This window comes from Sinocyclocheilus rhinocerous, unplaced genomic scaffold (genome assembly GCF_001515625.1).
Source record: "Sinocyclocheilus rhinocerous isolate Xijiao unplaced genomic scaffold, SAMN03320098_v1.1 scaffold3340, whole genome shotgun sequence".
In the NCBI taxonomy this organism is placed as follows: Eukaryota; Metazoa; Chordata; class Actinopteri; order Cypriniformes; family Cyprinidae; genus Sinocyclocheilus; species Sinocyclocheilus rhinocerous.
In genome coordinates, this window is record NW_015645073.1 from 157,849 (window position 1) to 182,373 (window position 24,525).

A 24,525-nucleotide genomic window follows, 5' to 3' on the forward strand; every position below is an offset into this window, starting at 1 on the left:
TGTTTCTGCTTCCACTCAAAATAGGCATTTTCAAAATTATATTTTTTGGAGTATTTTGAGCTGAAACCTCACAGACACATTCTGGGGACACCAGAGACTTATATTACATATTGTAAAAAGGGGCATAATATGTCACCTTTAAGTAATATTTTGATATTAAGTCATTCTTTGATATTCTAGTCACCTTGGTGACTTTTTTTTGGCAATTTATTATCCATCAGATGAAAACCTGATTACTGTGAAAAGTAATAACACACCTCTCCTCAACAAACCACACAATTTTAGGTATCCGTCTGTAGCACAAATGCCCTGGGACAAGTTACGCACCACTATTTAATGAAGGGTTTACAACAAGGACGGAAACTATAATGATAACGATAAAGATATAGCTCTAAATTCCATCCTGCTTTAAAGAGCTTGAACATTTAAAGTGGCAAACGATGTAATTGGATTATAATAATATAATAATCCTAAAATTAATATAATAAACAGAACATTATTGTGGACACTGTTGGTGTGTCATTATCTTTATAGTTATCGTTCTTGGTGTGAACAGGCCTTTAGGTGTTTAAATCACTACCTCTAATTATACTGACGTTTGATTTAGCAAGCATCTTAAATAAGCATAGGATCTGACAAAGAAAGAGGAAAAGGCATGAGGAGACAAAGAGAACGGTGAAATAGAGTGATGTGAGTGATATGGGAGGTCATGATCGTAAAAAGGAGCGACACTCAGAGAGATTGAGTGATGATGGAAAAAGGCGTTTGACAAGAAAAGGACTTTGGAGGGGAAAGGAAAAAGAAAACGTGAAAGCCCTTTATTTAAAGGTGCAGTAGGAGATCTTGGAAAATGCTAACTTTAGTCAAAAGGGCAGTAAAGAGTGCGAGACATGAAATTAAATAGTATTTATTTACAGAGGTATATTATGTCACACTTCACACTTCTCTAGTACTATTGCACCTTTAAGAATTCAGGAAAAGCGGACCACTGGAGGATAGATATATAGGGAGAAAGAGGGGGACGATGTCTCCAGCAGCTTGTTTCAGTCCGCTGGTTGTGATGGTGTGTTTACTCCTTCACCACACTTGCGACTCCATCAGCAGAGCAAAGAATCAAAAGAAAACACAAATTGGACATTTCTTAAAAATAAAAGTTTTATTAACATGTAAAATCTTACACCAGCAGTCATCATGGTATCATTTTAGACCATGTCACATTATTTTTTAAAGCCTCTTGGCTCTATTTTTCACATCAGTCCATTTTTTTTTCTTAGCAATTTATCAGTCATGCCGTGATTTGTCCAAAAGTAATCGCTGTCTTGTTCCTTAAGCGCACAAATTCAAAAGGTTCAAATAAAACAATCAACGTTCATGCACATTCATTTTGCGGTATGAAATATCACAAGTGTTTGGGGCTGTAACAGTTTGACCCGATTAATTCTTTGATTTACTAAGTTAAGTTTTACAAACGTAGTACATCAGTTCATGTTCACCACAACAGCAGCATTACTAAGATGAGAGAACTTACCCGAGTACTAAGACACACTAATAAGATGCACCTGTTGGTTAAGATTACTTCAAGGGTTTATTCATTTATTGACTTCAACTTAATTTAGTTCCTTAACTTGAGGTAACACAATCTGCACAGTGTTTTTTTTTTTCTTCTTTTTTTTCTTCTGGGGATTCACATTTAAATGAAATTGGAAATAAATGAGATAATCATTTTGCATAAACCATTTAAGTAAACTCATTTAAGACAGTTTAGTACTTGTTGTGTAAACGAAGATAAGTACTCAGTCTTCGTACCATATAAAAAAAATTAAATTAGCCAAATACAGTACAATTACAGTGAATACTGTAGATCAAAATGGATGCTCACAGACTTAGAAATGGTATCAAAGTACAGAAGGTAGCAATAACAACAAAAACTATTTAAAAAATAATTCATAAATATAACAAATACATACAATAATATATTTCTTCGTTCTCAGCAAAGCACATCATAATTATTCCACCAATGCGAATATCACTTTACAGGTGCTGATAAAAGCTTTTCTTTGATTTTTAAGTATCATCAAAAATTCCAAGACAAGAATACTAACTGCAGACACAAAGATGCCAGCACTTAACTGGTTTACCAAGACAAAGAGATTACTAAATGAGCATTTGTCGTAAATACAGAGATTATTCATCATAGTCATCAAAGGTACTAAGAAATGAGCATGTGATCTCGCCACAGTAAGAAGTGTGAGATACCCGTTGAAGTTACTAAGATTAGTCTACTCTCATCGTAAATACTAAGATCAGGTTACCCATGAGACAAACTGATATAAAATACTCAGAATCAAAAGAAGGAATACCCATATAAACAGTACAATATGCGAGTGCTCGGGCGCTCGGTTGGAATACTAAGATATCGGTGACTGATGGCGTGACGTGTTTTAAATGCATAGAGACACATGGAGTCATTCACTGTCCTGCGACAAACTCCATTACTAAGATAACACTGGAACTGTAAACAGAACAAGTACGCCGCTCTCTGTCTAATGACATCTTCATTGTGCTTTTGAATCATGCTTAAGGGCGACTGCAGCCTATTGTGTTTGTAATACTCCAGGTAAATATGTCGAAACTCCCACCTCACATGGTCTGATATGAACTCACAGCTGAAATAGATCATTGTTACTAAGAACTTGAAATGCAGTCAAGTAAACTTGAACACTTTGTAGGAGTATTTTTTAACACCCTGAGCACTCTCGGAATATATGGTGTTTGGGTTTCAGTAACATTTTTCCAAATTTACTGGGGCACAAAAATTAAATCGATTTTTGACCATGTGAAATAAAAATGTTACAGACTGCCAAAATGCACCATGGTTCAACAGATTATAAAATACAATATTTAACGATTGCAGTATACTTAAGATTTCAATAAGTGCATTGATGCCTTTTATAAAGCATTATTATTACTCACTGGAATCAGAATTGAAGCCCCCGTTGAAAAGGAGCCAAAAACTCTTTGGAATAAATTGTTAAAACTTCACTGCTACTGGTATTCATAATTTGAAGTACTTAAAATTTGAGGCTTAAATCTGACCCTGAACTGGAAGATCCACTGATTAATGTGAATAAAAGTAAACCCATGTCTATGACTTGTTTATTTGCAAACTATCTGCATTGTTTTAGCACCTGGGGCACTAAATGAATTATGCAAAAATAGGCACAAAATTAGTGCTGAATGGAGTTTTCTCAATGCAAATTTTGGCCATGTCAATTGGTTTTGAGTGTTAGATGTGTGGCTAAACTGAAATACGGGTGCTTATAGCGAGGGGTTTTGTGCTGAATTGTTAAATGTTTTGATGTAACTGTTTAGTGAATTCACCTGTCAGTTTTTCTTTTTTTTGGCAGATTCTAGTTTTTACATTTTTTAGGCTTAAAGAGCTCACATACACACAAAGAATATACACACAGTTTGACAATGAACACATCTGTAGTGGAATCTTTAAAGACAAAAAAATGATTTCCAGAATAATGAAAAAGTACTGAAAAGGTGAGCACAGGTTGTGGAGATTAAAGGGGTCATGTGATGCTATTTTCAAAGATCATTATTTTGTGTATTGGGTGTAATAGAGTATGTCAGCATGCTTTAATGTTCAAAAAATACATTCTTTTCACATACTGTACATTATTGTATCTTCTCTATGCCCAGTCTTTCAAAAATGCATCAATTTCTACAAAGCCCCTCCTTCTGAAAAGCTCAGTGTGCTCTGATTGGACAGCTGAACCAGTGTAACGCCCCTTATCATAATCACGAGCTTCAGCTTCCAAAGCAATTATATAAAGACAGTTGATAATGTCGTCAGTTTTACCATATCAGTTTGAGCCCGAGTCAGATAAATCTGAAAATGCAGATGGATCGGAACCAACTTTGCAAGTGCTACTTGAGCAGAACGTATCAGAGTGACTCTACCATGTGAGAAAGCACAATGCTGCTTCAGCTCTGCTTGAGCGTCTAGTGTGAAACAGAACATGCAGTGCATCTATGTTTGTCGTCTTTTTGCACAGAGGACAGAGGATACTTTGTTTGTAAACATAAATCCATATCTGCACTTGTGATCATAAGAACAACAAACAATATGCATTACTCTACACTTCACCAATCACCGCATTTGAACAATCAATAGCAAATAATAAAACATACATACAAGGCGCTGATTCAGAAGTGCCAGATTGTCCTAGCAAAGTTGGAATAGCCCCCTTTTTTATAAACAGCCTTTGTGCACAGCCGGCCTTGTACTCTCAGGTTCAGGAAACTGTTCTCCATAAAATGCGCTCCACACACTTGAACATTAGGGTTGTACTGTTCTGGAACAGTGCTGTAAATAAATCTTAACCACTAATTCCTAGTTGCATCCAATTTCAGAAGGCCAAATAAAGTGCTTTTGCTTTCATATAGAAACACAGCGTCTCCACAACATGGCGGCAACAACACTACTGCGATACCTGAAACCACACATGCGTCTCAATAAGCTCCCTAGTTCAGAAGTCAGGGCACTGATCACGGAGTCGGTCATTGTAAGGGCTGTCTCAATTGTGAAATCCTTCCAGTGCACTGGAACTTTCGCTCCCTGAAAAATCCCACAATGCACCGCAATAACCCGGGAGCATCGTTGATCACTATGCTCCCTTATCGGAAACTACGTCACATTTCTAAAGCGCGAAACATAAAACGCACGAGCCAACTCGATAAATATAATGACACATAATAGAAGATTTGAAAAGACAAATCATTTTTTAGTAATTCCAGCATAAACACACATCGCTAGACAGGTAGTCAGCACATCTAGTTAACGTTTATAACTAATATTCGGCTGAAATGTTGTAAGGATATGTAACAGAACAATGGGCCTCATTTACGAAACGAACGTACGACAGAAAATTGAGCATACGGTCGTTTCAACGCAAAACTTGGAATTTATCAATATGGACGTGAGCGGAGCGATCAAATCTCACGTCTGGTTTCAGCTCATGTACGCAAGTTTTTGAGTTACCTGAACTTGCGCGCAGCATAGTAAATCTCATGCACACACAAATAGTTCTAGTGTTGCCTGACATTTCAGCCATTCATCATCAAACTAAAATGCAGTCAACCAAACACTAAAGTTACACTGTTTATTTTAAAAGGTCTGCTGTAAAATCAGCGTGCAGCGCCCAAACAAACATTATTGCACTTGTTCACATTTTTGCACACAAACATTTTTTCATTCTTGTTCTGTTCTGAATACCATTAAATTTAAAATATTTGTGAATGTTTCCTAAATCACACGTGAACTCTGTCATAAGTTGATTCGTGCGCACGGATCTGCGCTCGTTTCTACGTTAGATTGATAAATGAGGCCCAATGTGTTTAAAGAGCATAAAAAATAATATTTAAAAAATGGCTCCTTCCTGTTGTTGATTTGTATACCAGTGGTGGCGATCTACAACATTGTAAGCTGATGTTGGGAGCTAGGGATCTGATTGAGATGCACCCCATGCCTTCTTTCTTTGCATATACATTTGGGCGGCATTATGCAAATATTCCCTGTTAGTGATGTAGATATATGAGCGAGAATTCGATTGAGGCGTTTTTGGCAGGTCTGGATCAGCCTTCTCTTTTAGACAGAAAAAATCCTTTTGTTGGAAGCTTTGAGCTTTGTGACTTTTCATATCTTAGCACACTAAAAAAAAGGAAAACATGAAAATGTATCGTATGACCCCATTCATTTCTAAAAATAAATTACACGAGAAGAAAAGGCATTAAAAATCAGTAACTTGCAACATTTCTTTGAATGAATGTGAGGAATAAATGAGGACCAATTAGTAAGGTGTTAGTAAAACTAAACTAAATAATATTAACATTCTATTCTCTAGAAAGCTAAGAAGTTAAAAGTACTCAATTTTCGCTGAACAGTTGTATTATTTCCTCATCCACACTCTTAGAAATCAAGGTACAAAAGCTGTCACTGGGGCGGTACCTTTTCAAAAGGTTCACTTTTGTTCCTATTAGGTTCTAATATGTACACTTTAAGTACTAATATGTACCTTTAAGGTACCAAAATGGACCCTTTAGGTACAAACATGTACCTTTTGAAAAGGTACCGCCCCAGTGACAGCTTTTGTACCTTGATTTCTGAGAGTGGCAGCTCTTCAGTCAATGACGGTTTATTGAAACTTACTGCCAGACAGCTGGCTATATAAATGTCGGCGGGCTTTAAAACTGCGGTGAGCTGACATACAAGAGGCCATTTACACAAAACACTTTTTTTTGCTTTTAAATGCACGAAACACAGCTCAGTGACATGGAAAAGATTGCAGGATCTCGACTCGTGCTTTAAAAGTTAATCGTACACACCAATTCAAAAACAGGGTGCGCATGCGCAAGACACTGAAAAGGTAGAATCAAAGATTTCGTTTTTCAAAAATTATTCAAAAGCAGCGCAGTGCAACACAAAGCGCTTTCTTTGTGAAACGGTAACAGCCAGAGCCCATTGCTTATCATCACAGACAGACAGACTACTAGTACTGGTTAAGCAAAGTAAAACCTACATTATTTGTGAAGTGAAACTTTAAAATGTAAGTTTAGTAGCTGATATGACTGAGATGGAAACTTTCCTCACTACACAGTTTTGACTTTCTAACTATCTATAAATGATTGTATCAGTATGAATTGATCATACAGTATATCAAAGCTATCAAATGTGTTTCATGAAGAATTGGTCCTTCTTTAATTTTGTGGTTTGATTGACTGGCACCTTGAAGTGTGTATGTATAAAATGTCTATTGACACAGAGTGACATGCTGGTATATTAATAAAGATTATTTTAACTTTTGTCTTATTATTATTATTATAAATCAGACTGTTAAGAAATTAAAGATGCTGACAAATAGTCTATTCATTGTGTTAAATAAATATGAAGCCCTATGCTCATTATTTTTTATATTATTAAATTGTGTTGATCATTTGAACCCTGTTAATGGATTCAATGCGAGTATGGCGTAACGTGCAGCATGTGCAGATGTGTTCTGGTGCACATGCAGACATAGGGAGCGTTTTATGTTTTGTTTTTAAACCTATGGAGAATATAAAAAACATGTTCTTGCAGCATTTTGGCATATTCCCATAGAACTGAATCCACAGACCTAGTGGAGGAATTTTGTGGGAAGGATATGGGAAGAGTTCCACAGTGTTTGTATGAAAGCAGCAGTGGGAGTTGCTCGAGTTGAGTTTGCATAGCAATAGGGGAGTTTTACAAGAACGATGCTGCAGTGTTTTGGGGAACGTTTGGATAACCTTTGCTGCAAACCTAAGGGAGCCCTAGTTTCACACTTTCTCCGTTGAGTTTAAAATGAATTGGTTGCATAGCACAAGGTGCTAACACTATTGGAGTGCTGGGAAAACGTACGTCAAGGTGCTGAATGGTCACAAATGTGTAAGCATTCAGGGAGCGTTTCTTTAATATTGTTATATCTTTAGGGAAGCACTTGTGAAACTGTGCGAGTCCTCTGGGTGCTGCCTTCTTGTGAGAGATCTGTTAGGTGAGAATTTATGGATGGTTGGAGAAAACAGCCTCCAACTAACAGTGAGAAAAATAAGTTATTTTCTAGGGGAGCATGTTTGGAGAAGATGAACATGTTCTGCGGTCTTTGTCTTTCTCAAGCTTGCATCTTTTGTCTGGTAATGATTTATTGCACTGTTCTCAATCATTAGCATGCATTAATTGAATGTGACTGTAATACTTGTGAGATGTAATCAATTTTTCTAATACTGAGGATTATTATAATTGTATGGTTTCCAACAAATGAGGTATTGAGCTGGTATCTAAAGTGAGTCATAAAAACGAAAATTTCAAAACATTAGTGGACACAATTTAAAACCTTTTTGCAGTATTCTTTCTTTGATATCTCTGAACAATTAAATGTATTGTGGGTAAGTTATATTGTGTTCGCTTTGGGCTGATCTTCGTTATTGTTGTTGCCAGGTGACTGTTTGTTGCTGCGCTCAGTCCCGCCCCTTGATGTCTCCTGCAGGAAGAGGCGTGGCTTACAAAGTGACAGAAGTATTCTTCGATATTCTCTGCGGAAGTTCTGATTGAGCAGTCCGTACACTACGGCGTTCAGGCAGGAGTTAAAGTATGCCATGAAATAACTCACCACAAACAGCCAATCAGGGACCATGGGCGCTACATGGGGCGGGTCCACCGCAACAGCCAGGCCAATCAAATTCAGCGGCGCCCAGCAGACGGCGAACAGCACAAAGACGACGAACATTGTCAAGAAGTGGCGCAACTCACTCGGACGGAGGCGTGGCCTGACATCGGTTGTGACCCGCCTCCTCACGCGGAGCACCAGCACCCAAATCCTCAGATAGCAGAACGTTACTACCGCGATAGGAAGCAGGAAATGCACGGTCACCACGGCAATGGTGTAGCCCGCGCTTGTCGTCTGACTAAAGGTGCATGAATAAACACGAGGGTCATACGTCAACGACCCAAGTGCCAGGTTTGGAAGAATGGCGATGGCGGTGAGCACCCAGACTAACATCAGTAGTACCAGGGTTCCGGCACGGCCGTAGATTTTCTCGTAGGTGTTGGCCTGGCAGATGAAACAGTAGCGGTTGATGGCGATGGCGGTGATGTTGAAGATGGAGCCAATGACGCTCGCTCCCATCAGGAAGCCGCTGACCTTACACTCCATCTCCCCCGGCAACCAGCCCGAGTGCAGCATGCCGTGCAAGACCAGAGGGTAGGGATAGCAAACCACCAGGAGATCGGCGAAAGCCAGGCTCACTACAAATGCATTACCTAATACACACACACACAGAAGAAAAAAATAATTAAATACAAGACCTAAGTTATGGCAATAGAGTGTTGTTACATTCAGATCATGTCAAAATTACTATAGTTACCAGTTTCTAAATTGTAAAAACATAAAATTACATTAACCGTTGGAAATCTGAAATTTTTATAGCACCAACTTCACTGACTTGACTATTACATTATATAAAAACCAGCAAATTAGAAATGGCAACAACAGTAAGACGTAGTCAAGTACTGTAACTACACTACTGTTCAAAGGCTTGGCATTGGTAAGTTGTTTTTTATTTTTAATACATATATATTTCTCTTATGCTTACCAAGGCTGCATTCATTTGCACTTATCAAAAATACATTAAAACAGTAATATTGTAAAATTATTACAATTTAAAAAACGGTTTTCTATTTGATTATGTTTTAAAATGTAATTTATTCCTGTGATGCAAAGCTGAATTTTCAGCATCTTTACTCCAGTCTTCAGTCACATGATCCTTCAGAAATCATTCTAATATGCTGATTTGATGCTCAAGAAACATTTCATACTTGTTGAATAAAAGTATTAATTTATACAAAAAAAAACTTCCTGACAAGTAGTGAACAATAGTGTAGCTGTGCATATATTACCACTTTAAATGTCATTTTATTATTTAAAAAAGTAAAACATTTTATTATATAATAAAAAGTATATACAACTTTTATTATATTTTATGTAAATATCTAAATAATAAAATATTATTATTTTGTTAGTTCTTACTTACTACAGTAATTCTTTTTTTTACCGTGTCCTAACCATGCAAGTTTGTGCTGTCATTCCCGACTGAAAAAGAAAATGTAATGCAGCATAACTGTCACGGGTGCACTGCGGAGCGGACTGAGGAGCAAGGAACGGAGAGAGACGAGGAGTACATCAATCCAACTGGGTTTAATTGACACAACGGAACATGGAACACTCACGCTATACATAATGACATGAACAATACCGGACGCTGGAGCACACACAGGGAACCCTATTTATACACACAGGAGGAGGGGATGACGAGACACACCTGGGAGCAATGAAACATCAAGGGAAACACCTGGGACAAATTAAACATGGGAAAGGAAGGCACATGAGGAGCAAAACAACCACAAAACACGGAACAGAGTCTGACAATAACCAATCAGATAAAAAAAAAAAAAAGATGTTTAATATATAACTGTGCGGAATAAGATTTAAACCAATGAAAGGTTACTGTAGACAGGGCTTTTCAGTGTCAGAACAACAATTTCATATAGAAGCGATGAAGCCTGACACTTTATCACATTACATCAGGTTAGGACGCTGTGTTTTTGAACAAAAAATTGCAAATTTCTCTTTCTCTCTTAAGTACAACTGTAAAAAACAGATTCCAATTACAATGCATGAGGTTCTTCAGGTTTAGAAATTTGTTTTTCCATGAAATCATTGATGCAGCATTTATTTGCCACTAGAAAATGAATGTATTTCTTATACACATTTTTACAAACACAAACACAAGAAAGGAAACTTGATAACAGCACCTGAACTTTAGTTGACATATTGCGTGTCTGGGAGTGTGGGAGAATTTGTGTGTGTGTGTGTGTGTGTGTGTGAGTGTGTAGGACAGGCTCAGGCGCTGTAGTATTTTGACTGTTTGGTTCACACAAAGTTCAGATCCATTAGATTAAGTGCGGTGTCTGTGACACTGAGTTCTCCTCTACAGAAGCACTGTAGAGGAGAACCCAGTGTCACAGACACCACACTTTCTGTGCATGTTTGCTTGGTTTACCAGTCGGTCTCTCGCATGCATGTGTTGTGTACTGGTTTGTTGGGAGTTGAGGTTTTCTCCTCAGATCAGGTTGTATTTGCATTTATAGCACAGATGCAGTTCATATGGAGTTCAACACAGTACTGTACACACATACACACACACACACACACACACACACACACTTGTACGCCTGCCTTACAGAACTGAAATATTTTTTGTAACGGATACATGCATTCAGTGAATATCCATTGAATGCATCTGCGAAAATGAGTCCATATAGAAAGCGATCATTTTAAGTTAATATTCTATTCCTCATCCAAATGACTGATGCTCCATTCACACTGATTTTATTGTAGAGGTCGGCAGGTCGCAAGTAGCCATTCCTCTTGCTCTAATACATTGGTATAGATATTGCAGCAATGCATTTTATCATGAACAAGATGAATGACTATCAATGCATGATTCAAACACGCTTAGAACAGCACTTTCTGACACTGTTTAAATTCCATTGATGCTCATTTGCATCAATGTAAACCTTTTCAAATTGTTGCATCACAAGACAAGCCCACATTGCATTGCACGGTCACTGTCGCTTATGTCGCCAGAAATGGAATGATTTAAGGTCACCACAAATCGCTGTCAACTTTCACAGCCGCCCATTTCCTCTTATCTCACTCTCCCTCTTCTTCTCCATTTTGTCTTTCTCATTTGGATCCATCAATGTCTGCTATCTTTCTCTCACTCTGTGTCAATATCTCTCACCTTATCTGATTTCTGATCCATCTCTTTTCCTCTCACTTATTATTACAACTCAATTTGCCTTCCCTCTCTTTCGTCCTTTCTCACAAGAAGATTAACAGGCAAGAGGAAGAAATCAGCAGGACTTATAAATGTTTTAATTGGAACGTCGAAAGGCTTTCTGAGAGAGAAATTTGGTCTAATCTCTTGTTCAGAAACTGGGCCAGAATGTATGCTGTTGAACCTGAAAACAGAGTTTAGCTCAACAGAGATGCCTAAGCAAAGAAACAAATAAAAATCGGCTTTAGTAGAGCACCACACACACACACTTGCGCTCATTACCCCTGTGATCCTGCCACATGCTGATGTGAGGAAGAGGGTGTGAGGAATAAGTGTTCAGGAGATGAATAGTGTGCCAGATACACAGATGGTTCCTGCGGGATTCTGGGCTTTGACATTTGGAACAACATTAAGTTTGTTTGCTAAACAGATTAATTTTTGAACTGCTGCCTTCACACTCAAAAACACACTGGCCCGTAATTTTAAATTATTGTACCACTTACTTATTACATCGATGTTGTTTACCAAAACCATCATATTCAGAATATTTCAGTTCTCTGTGAACGAATGAACTGTATATCTTCAATGCAAAGTCACTTTGTTTAAAAGCATATGCCAAATGCATAAATGAAATGTAAAATGCTTGCTGTGATTTGAGAGACAAAAATATCTGGGTCTGGTCTATTGCATTTCCCTACTTTAGAAACATTCCCAGTAAAGGATGCTAATAGGGATTAGAAGGGAAGACAAGGAGAGAAATAAAGTTTTAAAGCACCCCACGAAACATAGAGAGAAAGATGCAAGTGACTTGGTAAGAGAAACAAGAGATTCCATGTGTATTCCAGTGGAAAAATTCATGGAATTTTTTTTTTTATTATTAAACTGGGTGACCAGATCTGCACTATCTGTGGTGTGTTTTACATTGCGAGAGCAGAACAAAATGAAGAAGCAAAGAACCCAGAATGCAACTAAAGCTCTTACAGCAGAAGCTCCTATGACATCAATGTCACATTAAAATTTACAAGCTTTGCAATATTTTACAATAATCCATCTCTCATCCATACAATTGGACTGGTCCCTCAAAGCTGGTACTTCAAAAACCACACAAAATGAATGCAAACATCCATCCATAATCTAGAAGAAACAGAAGACTGTGATGTCTCATGTCGATACACAACGTTTACATCATGCATCTTGAAAAAATAATTCTGCTGATTTACTGATAGCACTTAATTTTCTTCACAAAATAAATGAAGATTTTTCAAATGCAAATGTATACAGTATATGTATCAGCTTTAATGCACTTATCAAATAACAAAAGCAGTTAAATGTCAAAGGTTTTAATGGCAACAAAAACTTACAGTAACTTACGATTTGCAAAGGACTGGAAAAAGTGGAAATGTCTTCAGAATCATTTATACATGTTAAAAAACAGGCTGAGAATTGAACAAATAGTTGTAATCTGGCTCATATGAAGAGAGGAATCATGTCTTTTCTTGCTGATTAAGGCATAATACAAGAATTCTTCACCTTACAAATGGTTCTCGAAGGCAAAAATGCTAAGTCACATCATATTTTGTGAGAAAGTGTGACATGGTCGAGCAAAACATGCTCTATTTTTGAATTCAGCACCCCAAAACTGGTAAAAAAAAAAAAAACTGTATTGAATTTCATTCAGCAAGTATGATGCAGGCCAGTGTTATTTTTCTAAAAATCTGTGTTTCACAGAAGAAAGTCATATATACTGGGATGGCATGAGTGTAAGTAATCGATGAGAGACTTTTCATTTATGGGTGGAGTATCCCTTTAACTATTCAAGTCACTTTTTCAAACATTTGCATGCTGTAAAATTCTAAATGTCAAACAGTGGAAATGAAAAATGGTCTAATATACTGTTTTCAACTGTTTTAATATTACACTTACAGTATATGGTCCAAAAGTATGCTTAGGACAAACTGGATGGTACATTCAACTATATATAAGCACAACTGATGTGCAAGAGTGATTCAAGCCTATTATTTAAAGAGGTTAATATTAAATCTAGAAACCCAGTATCATGGTCTGGCCCACCAATAGCCTAAATGTCAAGCTACACCAATAGAACTCATTAATGCTTCAACTGTTTCTCCTAGGCATCACTGACATTAAAAATGAGATTTTTCTCCTGAGAAAAAGACCATCACATCTTGTTTCAGAAAAAGAGTTCAACAATCTCTTGTAGTCAGAAAAAACTGTGGTCAGATTTGCTCAGGTACAGTAACAGCTCATTTCATTTCGCATCATGCAGAAAATTCTAGGAGGAAGGGGATATTGAAATGAGACACACATGAGAACTCCATTAGGTCTTTTGAGCCACATACCTCTGAGCATTAAAAGTTTCCTCCGGGTGTCTCTCTTACACACATAAGCACACACAAAGGCTTTAATTAAAAACAGCATAACAGAGAATGCTCACACACACACACACACAACCATTAATGACAGCAACGAAGGGTAGTGCTTAGTCAACATGAATGTTAATTAAATCTCTAATGACCCCAAACTAACGAGGACTTCAGTAACTCAATCCCTATTTCATAGGGTAAAAACACACATGAAGGGTTCTACCACAGTACCATCTCTCTTTTACCTGCCTAACTGGGTGTGTGTGTGTGCATAATATAAATGAACTTTATAAAGTGCTAAAGTGTCTAAAGTGCTTCCCGTCGTAGCAGCTCCATAGGCAATGTCCTCGGGGACTTTGTAATCTCACTTGGCACCAATAACCCTGTATCTGAGGAAATTTTAGTAGGTGTGTGTATAAAGGAGTGGCTTTGTTGGATGATCAAACTGTTTTGTATAAAATGGCCACACACTCACACACACACACACACACACGTTCAAGTAGAAAACGCAACATTTTTCTTTGTCAGCTGCGCGTCGCTGACGTGGCCGGTCTCCGTTGACACTGATGCTGTTTTTGACTGACCTCTGCAGCCTGTGTTCCATTCCGCACATGAAGGGTTCTACCACAGTACCATCTCTCTTTTACCTGCCTAACTGGGTGTGTGTGTGTGCATAATATAAATGAACGCGGGTCTAAAGTGCTTCCCGTCATAGCAGCTCCACAGGCAATGTCCTCGGGGACTTTGTAATCTCACTTGGCACCAATAACCCTGTATCTGAGGAAATTTTAGTAGGTGTGTGTATAAAGGAGTGGCTTTGTTGGATGATCAAACTGTTTTGTATAAAATGGCCACACACTCACACACAACACATGAAGGGTTCTACCACAGTACCATCTCTCTTTTACCTGCCTAACTGGGTGTGTGTGTGTGCATAATATAAATGAACTTTATAAAGTGCTAAAGTGTCTAAAGTGCTTCCCGTCGTAGCAGCTCCATAGGCAATGTCCTCGGGGACTTTGTAATCTCACTTGGCACCAATAACCCTGTATCTGAGGAAATTTTAGTAGGTGTGTGTATAAAGGAGTGGCTTTGTTGGATGATCAAACTGTTTTGTATAAAATGGCCACACACTCACACACACGTTCAAGTAAAAAACGCAACATTTTTCTTTGTCAGCTACGGATCGCATTTCACTGCGCGTCGCTGACGTGGCCGGTCTCCGTTGACACTGATGATGTTTTTGACTGACCTCTGCAGCCTGTGTTCCATTCCAAACTTTTACACTTCGACCTCTACATTTTCAGACGCACCAATCACTTTTACAGCTCTTAACTCTGACCTCTTGTGCTTTTTTTGCAGAAATGACAAAGTGCCACCTCTCGCTGAGATTTTACAAGATTGCTAGGTAATCTGCAAGTGTGCACAGCATAAAGTTACAAGAGGCCATGACACACCAAGTTGACTATCAGCCGGCGGCAAACGCCAGGCTGTTGTTGAGCATCTGTCAGCTCAGTTTTAGGGCGTGTTCTGCGCCGTCGGCAGTAGTCAGACACTGTTGGCAGTGTGTTTTTGGCCAATGAGTGTGTTGAATCGGCATCAGGCAGTCGGTGAGGCAGATTACTCGGATTGGCTGTTCAGGTTGACGAACCAGTGCATGAGAAGAAAAGTGAAAGTGATGAAAGCGAGCAAATGACAAAGTTAAGAGGACACACAAAATTCAAATATTCAAAATGGTAAGGCAGTGCTTCTTTGGTAATGGTTTGTATATCAGCAGTCCTGGTTTCGGTTTCGCTTTTTGAATGACAGATTTAGACTATTACCACTCAAACATATGTTATAGTTGGCTGTTGGCTGTCATCTTCACGGTGTGTTCAAGTGCAACTTTTTAGCCCAGACGCAAGGCACAGGGGTTTTCCTGCATTGAGAATATTTTGGCAGCCGCCAAAGGTTTATTTGATCATTTAATGTGATTACTGGGTGATGTAGATCAGTGTTTCCCAACCGGGGTGCTGTCTGTCGAGAGCAGGGGTGCCGTGTAAAAAATCCTTTTTTAATATTTTTAAATTGCTAAAACGTTCAAAAAAGCATCTATTATATAATATCCATTTCTGATGTCAACAGCTGTGACAGGTGTAAACACCCAGTAAGTCTGTTTGTTTAATTAAGAAATGAATTAATTTGTTTCAAAATAAATATTTTAAACACTAAGACAAAAGGGAAAGAATAGCCCCTAGGCCTATGTATCATGATAAAAAAAAGCGACTTTACAGTCTGGAAATACTTTAGGCTATAGCAAATTACTTTTTGGACCCCCTATCACTTTAAGATCTGCTGGTCTACACAGAAGAAAGACCTGTCTAGACTCTGCCCCGGTATGAGTTGTGTCGAGCTATTCATTAGTCTGTTTGTTTGATGAAAAATATGAAATTGATAAAATGGGTTATTAATCTACTTATTTTACTGTTTTTTTCGGGATCTACTGGGACAGTGATAAAGACCACTGCTCTAGGGAATTACAAGGCTGCCAGAGCGTGATGGAACACAGCCGGACAGAAGTATGGGCGTGGTTTTGTCATCTCATTTGCATACAGTTAACCCAGACCCAATAGGATTCCATACTGTCCGGCACTGCACAGCAAATGGAACCTTTAGGAAAAACTAAAGACATCTGATGTATTAATCAATACTACCTGCTCCTGCGGTTCAACTGGACACAGCACAAAGCCGAGCATGTAGAAGAACAAAAAGGCACACGTGCCATCATTTGAGAGCTTCAATACTTGTGTTTCCTTAATCATCACAGGTCAAAGTGAAGGATGCAGTCAAGGGCAACATTTATTGCATGCCCTTTGAGTATCTATATAGAGCACCAGCAAGCTCATCAATGAGACACTGAATGTCACCTTGTTGTACACAAATACACTCTACCAAACACAAGCAAAAGCCCATAACATGTGAGGTCACGGACCAAATCTAATTATCTGAATAAACACCAGCTCAACAATTACAACTTTAACAGCTGACTGGATTGAAAGCATGATAGAGATGAAGAATAAGAGTGAAAGGGAGTGTTTAGAGGGGAATGACAGCAACATTTCTGTCATTTCAGTCTCTCTCTTCATCCTTTTGTAGACAACAAGTTTTATTTGAAAGCTGGAGTGCAGGGCTGTGCTGGTAAACGGGTACATTGCTGTGGTTAACGTGATGGGATGATACCACCTGCACATTTCAATATAAGAAAATGTCAAAAATCTCCAAAGACACAATGACATGCATAGAAAAGCTCTCTCTTCCCTTGCTGCTCGCTCTCGCTTTGTCTGTTCTCCATATTACTGATGACTATTACAGAACACAGCCGACATATCAAACCCTGACCTAATAACACAGCGCTGTCGAATGGATTGCCTGTTTGGAGATATTGCAGTTAAAATCTGTGTTTACCTACTCTCTCTTTTTCACTGTCTTTTTTTCTGTTCCCATTGACAGTTTTTTCCTGTGCTCTAGTGAGTAATGAAAAGCTGAAATCTAAAAAAATGCATTTTAAAACCCCACCGGCCCTTAAGACATCACGAGGACAAGAACTCCAGCATTCTGAGGTCAGATTATAAAGAGAACAAAAGAATATTTTAAAACAACCCTGTACTTTCACTGTCTTTTTTTTTTCTCTGACATAATTTTTCCCCTTTCTATTTAGTTTTTTGTTTCAATTGTTCTTTGCTTACCCATTCACTCTCTCACATCTCATTTTGTGACTGTTTTTTCTAAATACATACCAGATTCTTTCTTTTAGAGAATGAACATGCTTTTTGAAGTTTTGTACACTTCACAATATAAAGACATCATAGCTATGTGGAGTTTGAAACTGGGAAGCACTGCCAGATAATAATGAAAAAATGCAAATGAAAATCTATAATTCGAAACCTTATGGTACTTCATATTAATGAATGAGGTACTCCAATAAAATGCTTTTGCTGAGTGAAATTAACTGGAATTGCTTTGCATTTTCTCTCACACTCACTCACACTAAAACAGCAAGCACACAAGTCATAGATGCTGGTGGTAAATCTGATCTATTGCTGTTTCAGACATGCAATGCACACCCCAGCACTCATTCTCAGGTACACACACATGTGTGTGTGTGTGTGTGTGTGTGTGTGTAAATTATTGATGCACACCAAAGGATTTAGTTTTTCTCTGAATTTTAAAATTAAATATCCTAACATACATTTGTCATCTTCATAAGCATACCACAACTCACTAGCTCACATTCACATGGTCTTCAAATGTCCGTTAAAGTATCACTGACAGACAGCCTTGAGTGCACAGTGTTATTCTCAGGCTCTAACCGTCTTTGATATCTGTGTGTTATGTAACATCTCTCTCGTGTCCATGAAACATATTGTTTAATGAACATTGAATGAATGAACAATCTAAATAATGAATGGATTCATGAGCAATGAATGACAAACAAATTAATTAATAAACAAATGTGTAAAAAATAAATAAATGAAATAATTTCCACATTTTCACTCATAAAAGATGTCGAGCGTCTTAAAAGTAAGCTTGTTTTTCTTGTCTTAATTAATCAGCAGGCATATAGACACATTAGCAGGTTAATCAATTTTTATAACTGGCATTTAAAACTAAAAGATAAAAAAACAATTAAATAACAGATTGTATTTGTATAAGTTTAAGAAAGGATTATAAATACAAACTAAGTTATACAGACTGATTTAAAGACAAAGAAAGGATTTAAATGATCAAATACTGAACCTCAAATGCTGCGTGTATGCAGGACAGATGATGGAAATCACTCGAATTACAAATTGTCATCTTTTTGTATGAGATTTGTATTGTCATTCATGCAGTCTGCACGTGAATGGTTGGCAACCGTGTGAATGAAGCACTAGGTTTATTCTTGAATTTCTCACTGGAACACATGCACGACAGCTGATGACAGTATTAATGACCCTCCTCTGAAACTGCAAATGAGTCATACGCGTATTATCCTAATAGCTCCTTGTCATGAGCCAGTGAATGATTCTTGTCTACTTTTAGGGGTCGTTCACAAGGGACGCGTTCTTGCGTTCTTATTTTTTTAATAATTTTGCACTGTAGTTTAACTTTGGAAAAGGGGTCTCGGAATGCGTTTCCGTTACCTTGCGTTCTGCTGTTTTGAATGCAAGAACGGGTCATGTGCGAACATCCCCTCATCTCTCCGTTAATTCATGTGGACTGAACGCGCGCACTCACTCACCCGCGTTTCTCAGTTTTCTATTTCTGAGCACCGAGATGATCACCAGCACATTACCGAGCACATCCACCACGCTCGTGAAGATCAGCACACTGGCGAGCACCATGACGACCCATGCTGGCCGCGCGCCAGCTCCGCTACCCCAAGCGCGACCCTGCCCGACTTCCGTCCGGTTCCTGATGAGGGAGACATTCTCGGGCATGTCGAATGAACTTAACCCTCTCTCACAAAAACACGCTCGGTATCTTTCTTACGAAGCCTCTGCCATCTTCACCCTCGTCAACAATGAAACATTTCCACATTCTCAACAAGCCTTGGGGAGCTCGGTGACGCGCTTTGTTTTCTCATTCATGTGTCACATGAAACAAATTTTTCCACCCGGTTCTTCTCTTGATTGACGAATACGTTCAACTTCACAGTGCTCGTTCTCCCTCCTCGCCGCGCGCTCTTTTAAAACTCCCTCTCGGTGAGAGCGCGACGCACGAGAAGGTCTCCGGTATTTCCCATTGATGACTGATGGATCACGCTGGCGTGGGTTCACCCCTCTTCCTCCTCATCCAATTCGTCCTCCTCTTGCCGTACAGCTCATTTACATTGACGCGTTTTAACTGAGACGCTTCCAAAAAGCTGTCAAACGTGGGACGCGTCAACTCGCAGCTATGTCCAGTCAGTCAGACTTTATTTATTCATTAATTCACTCGGTGGCGACGGAATCCTATGCGTGAGATCAGATGATGGGCTCCCGTTTCGGTCGAATTCCCGTCTCAGGAGTGTCAACCCATTAAGTGCAATGTGTGACTGGTTTTGGCACCAGTGTGTGTCGTTAAAAACGCTTATTTTTGTCTACGATGGTATTCGCGTTTGAGGGCAAGACTGTCGTTAAATGAAAGAATCCAACTTCGAAAATGAGCATTTCTGAGCGGTAATTCCGTGTTTTCCCGCCTCAAAGCGACGTCCCTCAGCGAGCAGTTTCCGGTCCACTTCTCGGACAAGTCCAGTTAAACGACAGCCGGAGAAACGTCGACTTCGACCCGACCCGACCCGCACGGCCGGTCTCTCAGCGCTCTCCTCATTGAGGACCGAAATCCGCGAGCGCGCGCCACCGCTGTTTACAGCTGCCCCGTTCACACGCTCTGGGAGCCTCCGCGTGCGTCTGAACTTGAACTGAGAGCGCGCAGGTGCACGTGAGGGCGTCCTGCCACAACGGGGTTGAATTAAAAGGACTTGCAGCGTTTTCTCCCTGATTGCCTGGTACCGAGCCGAGCGATACTTTAAAGTCAGCTTCCACAACCATCACCAAACACCAAGAATTTATTTAAATACATTATATCAAATAAAACATGTAGTAAAATTACTACAGAGCAAATAAAAATGTCTCTTAAACATATCGCCTTTTTAAAATAATTAAATGCCATTGGGAGCAGTGAACTCAAGATGTGAAAATGACAAAATTCATCAACAAGAACGTCATTTATGACCCATAATTGGTGGATGATAGGTCTAACTTGCTTAAAATATATAAATACCTGTATGCAATCTAATGAGAAAAATAAAATACAACAACATCTAACTAAACGTGGTATTAGCGAAATAAACATAAAAATACGTTGTTCCAATATTCCCAAACATCAGTGCATGCTGGGAGTTAAAGCCCTGCCCTCAGTGCCTTAGACATCATTGCAGTTTTTCTAGCCATAAATCATTCACTTTGACAGGATGAAGAATCTGAGTGTCATGCAAAGTCATCAGTCACAGTTATATGTGCCATAGGGGTGGGTTCATCTAAAATCATATAATATATATATATATAGCCATTTTGAGTTTTTAATTTTTATATTTTCCATTTTTATTATATATATATATTTTTTTTGTTTCGGTAATTTTATTGTGTTTTGTCATTTTTATTTCATTTTATTCAACTTTTTAATTTTTTTTTATTTTTAGTTTTAGTTATTATAGTACATCAGATTAAACAAAATTAAAATGAGAAATGTTGCTTTGGTAATTAGATGACAGTTTTTTTTTAATTAAAGATTTTTCATTTTAATTTACTTTTTAAATTTATTTTTAAATTTAATTTAATTTGTAAAAATTTTATTTCATTAAAAGTTTATTTTATTTCAAGTAAAAAAAAAAAAAATATATATATATATATATACTTTTTTAATGGTTTTAGTTTGAGTTAACTAAAATAACCCTGTCAATTGGGTTGGTATATAACATTATAGAAGTAAATTATAAGTTATTTATATATATACAGTCATGAACAGTAAAATAAACTACAATATTCTTTTCAGTTTCATTTCCCGATTACTTTGATTTCCTCGCTTCGCAAGTGTTGCCGTTGTAAAATGTAAGTGAATATCTGGCAACCACAGCTGCTGTTTTTGAACAGGACTTTCTTACAGCAGTAGGGCAGGACCCAACATGGACCAGCTCAATCCGATCGAACCTGAACCCAGCAGACCATCAATCTGCAGCCAGATGCAACAAACCCCTTCAGTTAAGAAAAGCATTAGTGATCATAACGCCAATCATTAAGGATTATCTTTATTTAATTGTTTGTCACACCTGAGCCTTGCGATTTAAACCCTTCATGAAGCTCAAAATCTCCTGCAACCAAACAGCAGCGAGTTCTTCGACAGCCAGTGACATAAACGACAAAAACACACGCAATTACTGCAGCAAACAGAGGAGATGGAGATAGATTAGATGGAGAAGACAACCTGCAAACTCTGACACGGTGTCACGCCACAACACATCTCCACACACATTAGCAAACGTGTCTTCATCTGCCTCGTGTGCTCGATTAGATCCAACTCATGAATATCTCAGCAGAGGTAATGAATAATACCGTCAAGTGTCCAAATTACAACTACGCTTCTTGCATTTTTAAATACATTCGAGTGAGGACAAATGATCTAACTAGACAGCATGGAGGAAAATGCAGATGTTATTGTACAAACCAAACAGACTGCAGAAGGACAGAGAGGAAGATGCTAGTTCATTAAAAAAAAAAGCAATTATGCATTACATGTAACAGAACAGTGAATATATACATAACATAGGCAGCGATTTTACAATCACCAGTTGTTCCCCAAGGGCCCTGTATCCATTTCTAGGTGTTTATGGTAATTCAATGAAAATATCTTCTCAGGCAAACGCAGAAGGGCTGACAGTATCCTGAAAGCATGCAGTGTATGTTGTATTTATAACTTTTAGCCTGCCCATCTGCAATACTTCGTAAAAAGTTCCCGGTTGGATATGAGAACAACATTCAGCAGCTGTTTTCATGGCATTCGTGATTTAAACTGTACGTGAATTGGCTCTTGAGGTGTTTATCTGATTTTTGCATGCAAATATGATACTAATATGCAGTACTTTCCAGATGTTGCGTTCTTGGCAATATGTAAGTGCTTACTAGGTGGCAATACTGTAAGCTTAAAATGTTAATTCTACAAAAGAAAAAAAATTATCATCAGTACTTGAGCTTTCAATAAGCTTTATGTTAGCAATATTTTCTAATATAGTATTTATTAAAATTGAGTTAACTTTTATCTTTTATTTTCTTTTTAAAGTTTTTGTAAATTTACGCTTTATATAAAAATTATATAATGTTATACTTTTTTATTTATTTTTATTAGCTTTTTATTTTTATTTATGTTTAGCTTTATTTTTACTTCAGCTTTAGTTTTAGAAATGTTAATACTTCAACTTCTATTTCAGTTATTTGTCAAAGAAAGTATTTCTGCTAATATTTATATTTTGTTTTACTTCAAGTTTATAACAACACTGCTTTTAAACTTTAAAAAGTCCCCAAAAAACACCACAAAATAATCATAAAAATGGTCCATACGACTCCTGCTCTATATTTCAAGATAGCTTTGTGTGAAGAACAGACCAAAATTTGTTTTTGCTAACAAACCCTTCAGACTTTGGAGAAAGAAAAAAAAAGTTCACCCAGAAATTAAAATTTATTCGTCCTCAGGCCGTCCAAGATGTAGATGAGTTTGTTTCTTCATCAGAACAGATTTAGATAAATGTAGCATTACATCACTTGCTCACCAATGGATCCTCTGCAGTGAATGGGTGCCGACAGAATGAGAGTCTAAACAATTGAAAAAAATATCACAGTAATCCACAAGTAACAAGTCCATCAATTAACATCTTTTGAAGCAAAAATCTGCATGTTTGTAACAAGCAAAAACAGTCTAAAACAGCTCTAAACAAATATGTGGGTGGATCTGATGTGAGAGAACAACAGGGGAAGGATGTTTTCACTGGAGGAAGCGTTATTATAGATTATGAACTCCATATTTTGGCCAGAAATTATGGTATTAAAGTTAAAACCCCTTAATGATGAATTTGTTTCTTACAAACCGGCAGGTTTTCACTTTACAGGATGTTAATTGATGGAGTGGTGTGGATTACTTGTGGATTATTGTGATGTTTTTATCAGCTGTTTGGACTCTCATTCTGACGGCACCCATTCACTGCAGAAGATCCTTTGCATGATGAGCAAGTGATCTAATGCTAAATTTCTCCAATTCTGTTCTGATGAAGAAACGCACTCATCTACATCTTGGCTGTCCTGAGCGTGAGTACATTTTCATCACAGAGTGAACTATTCACTTACTAATTGATCATCGCTATTGCTTGTGAGCAAATTTGACCATCTGATGAACTATTTATCACTATTATTACTTTTTTCCATGAGTCTGCTTGCTTCATGACCCAACAAAGCTTAATAAATCTCTGTTTTCTTAGCTGCTAATTTTGGAACAGAATCGAACCTCTCGTGCCATCAAAGTAGAGCAGTAATCATGAAGTTTTGCACCGTTCTATGTCCGCCGTCCACCATGTTTAATCGGGAGGTTTTCTCATTAGAAGATCGTGAGGTGAGCCACCGTTTAAAAGAGCACCAATTCTTCAGGTCTCAGAGAGGACATGTACATCAGTTCAGCTGAACAGGCCCTTAAAGTCAAAGGCAAAAAAATGATTGAGGACAAGAAATCGAAGCACCCTGTCCACTCCAAAAGCCACAGCTTTTCCACAGGAGAAGATAATGAGCCTCTGAAGCTCTCAAAGTGAGAGTCTGATTACACTCTAACCACACACACTTACACAGACCTGATTAAATACCAAACCGCATACGTTCTCCTCGCTTCTGGAAAGACTCTGACGAGTTACTATCGATCCTGGGGCCTCATTTATAAAATGTTGCGTATAAACCGTCCTAAATTTGTTCTAAGATCATTTCTCAAAAGTGCGTAAGTGCGATTCAGAGAAAACGAACGTGTGCACAAAAACACATGCGTACGCCTCTCTTCCAGATGTGACATTTACAGTATAAATCGCAGATGATCTTGAAATTGTGCGCAGCTGACTGGCGTCAGATCTCCGCCTTGTAAACGCCCCCTAATTAATATCATTACCATATAAAAGAGCACACGCCAATATCCG

At 38.1% G+C, this 24,525-nt stretch overlaps 1 protein-coding gene across 1 annotated transcript; it reads right to left on the reverse strand.

Annotated features, from left to right (window-relative positions):
- Positions 1–7,023: 7,023 nt before the first annotated feature.
- On the reverse strand, positions 7,024–19,846 carry LOC107705472 (melatonin receptor type 1B-A-like). Its single transcript, XM_016508781.1, has 2 exons — positions 19,066–19,846; positions 7,024–8,842 (listed from the first exon to the last, which is right to left on the reverse strand). Exons 1-2 carry the CDS (start codon positions 19,262–19,264, stop codon positions 7,974–7,976), a joined length of 1,068 nt encoding a protein of 355 aa, XP_016364267.1. The 5' UTR covers positions 19,265–19,846; the 3' UTR covers positions 7,024–7,973.
- Positions 19,847–24,525: the final 4,679 nt, after the last annotated feature.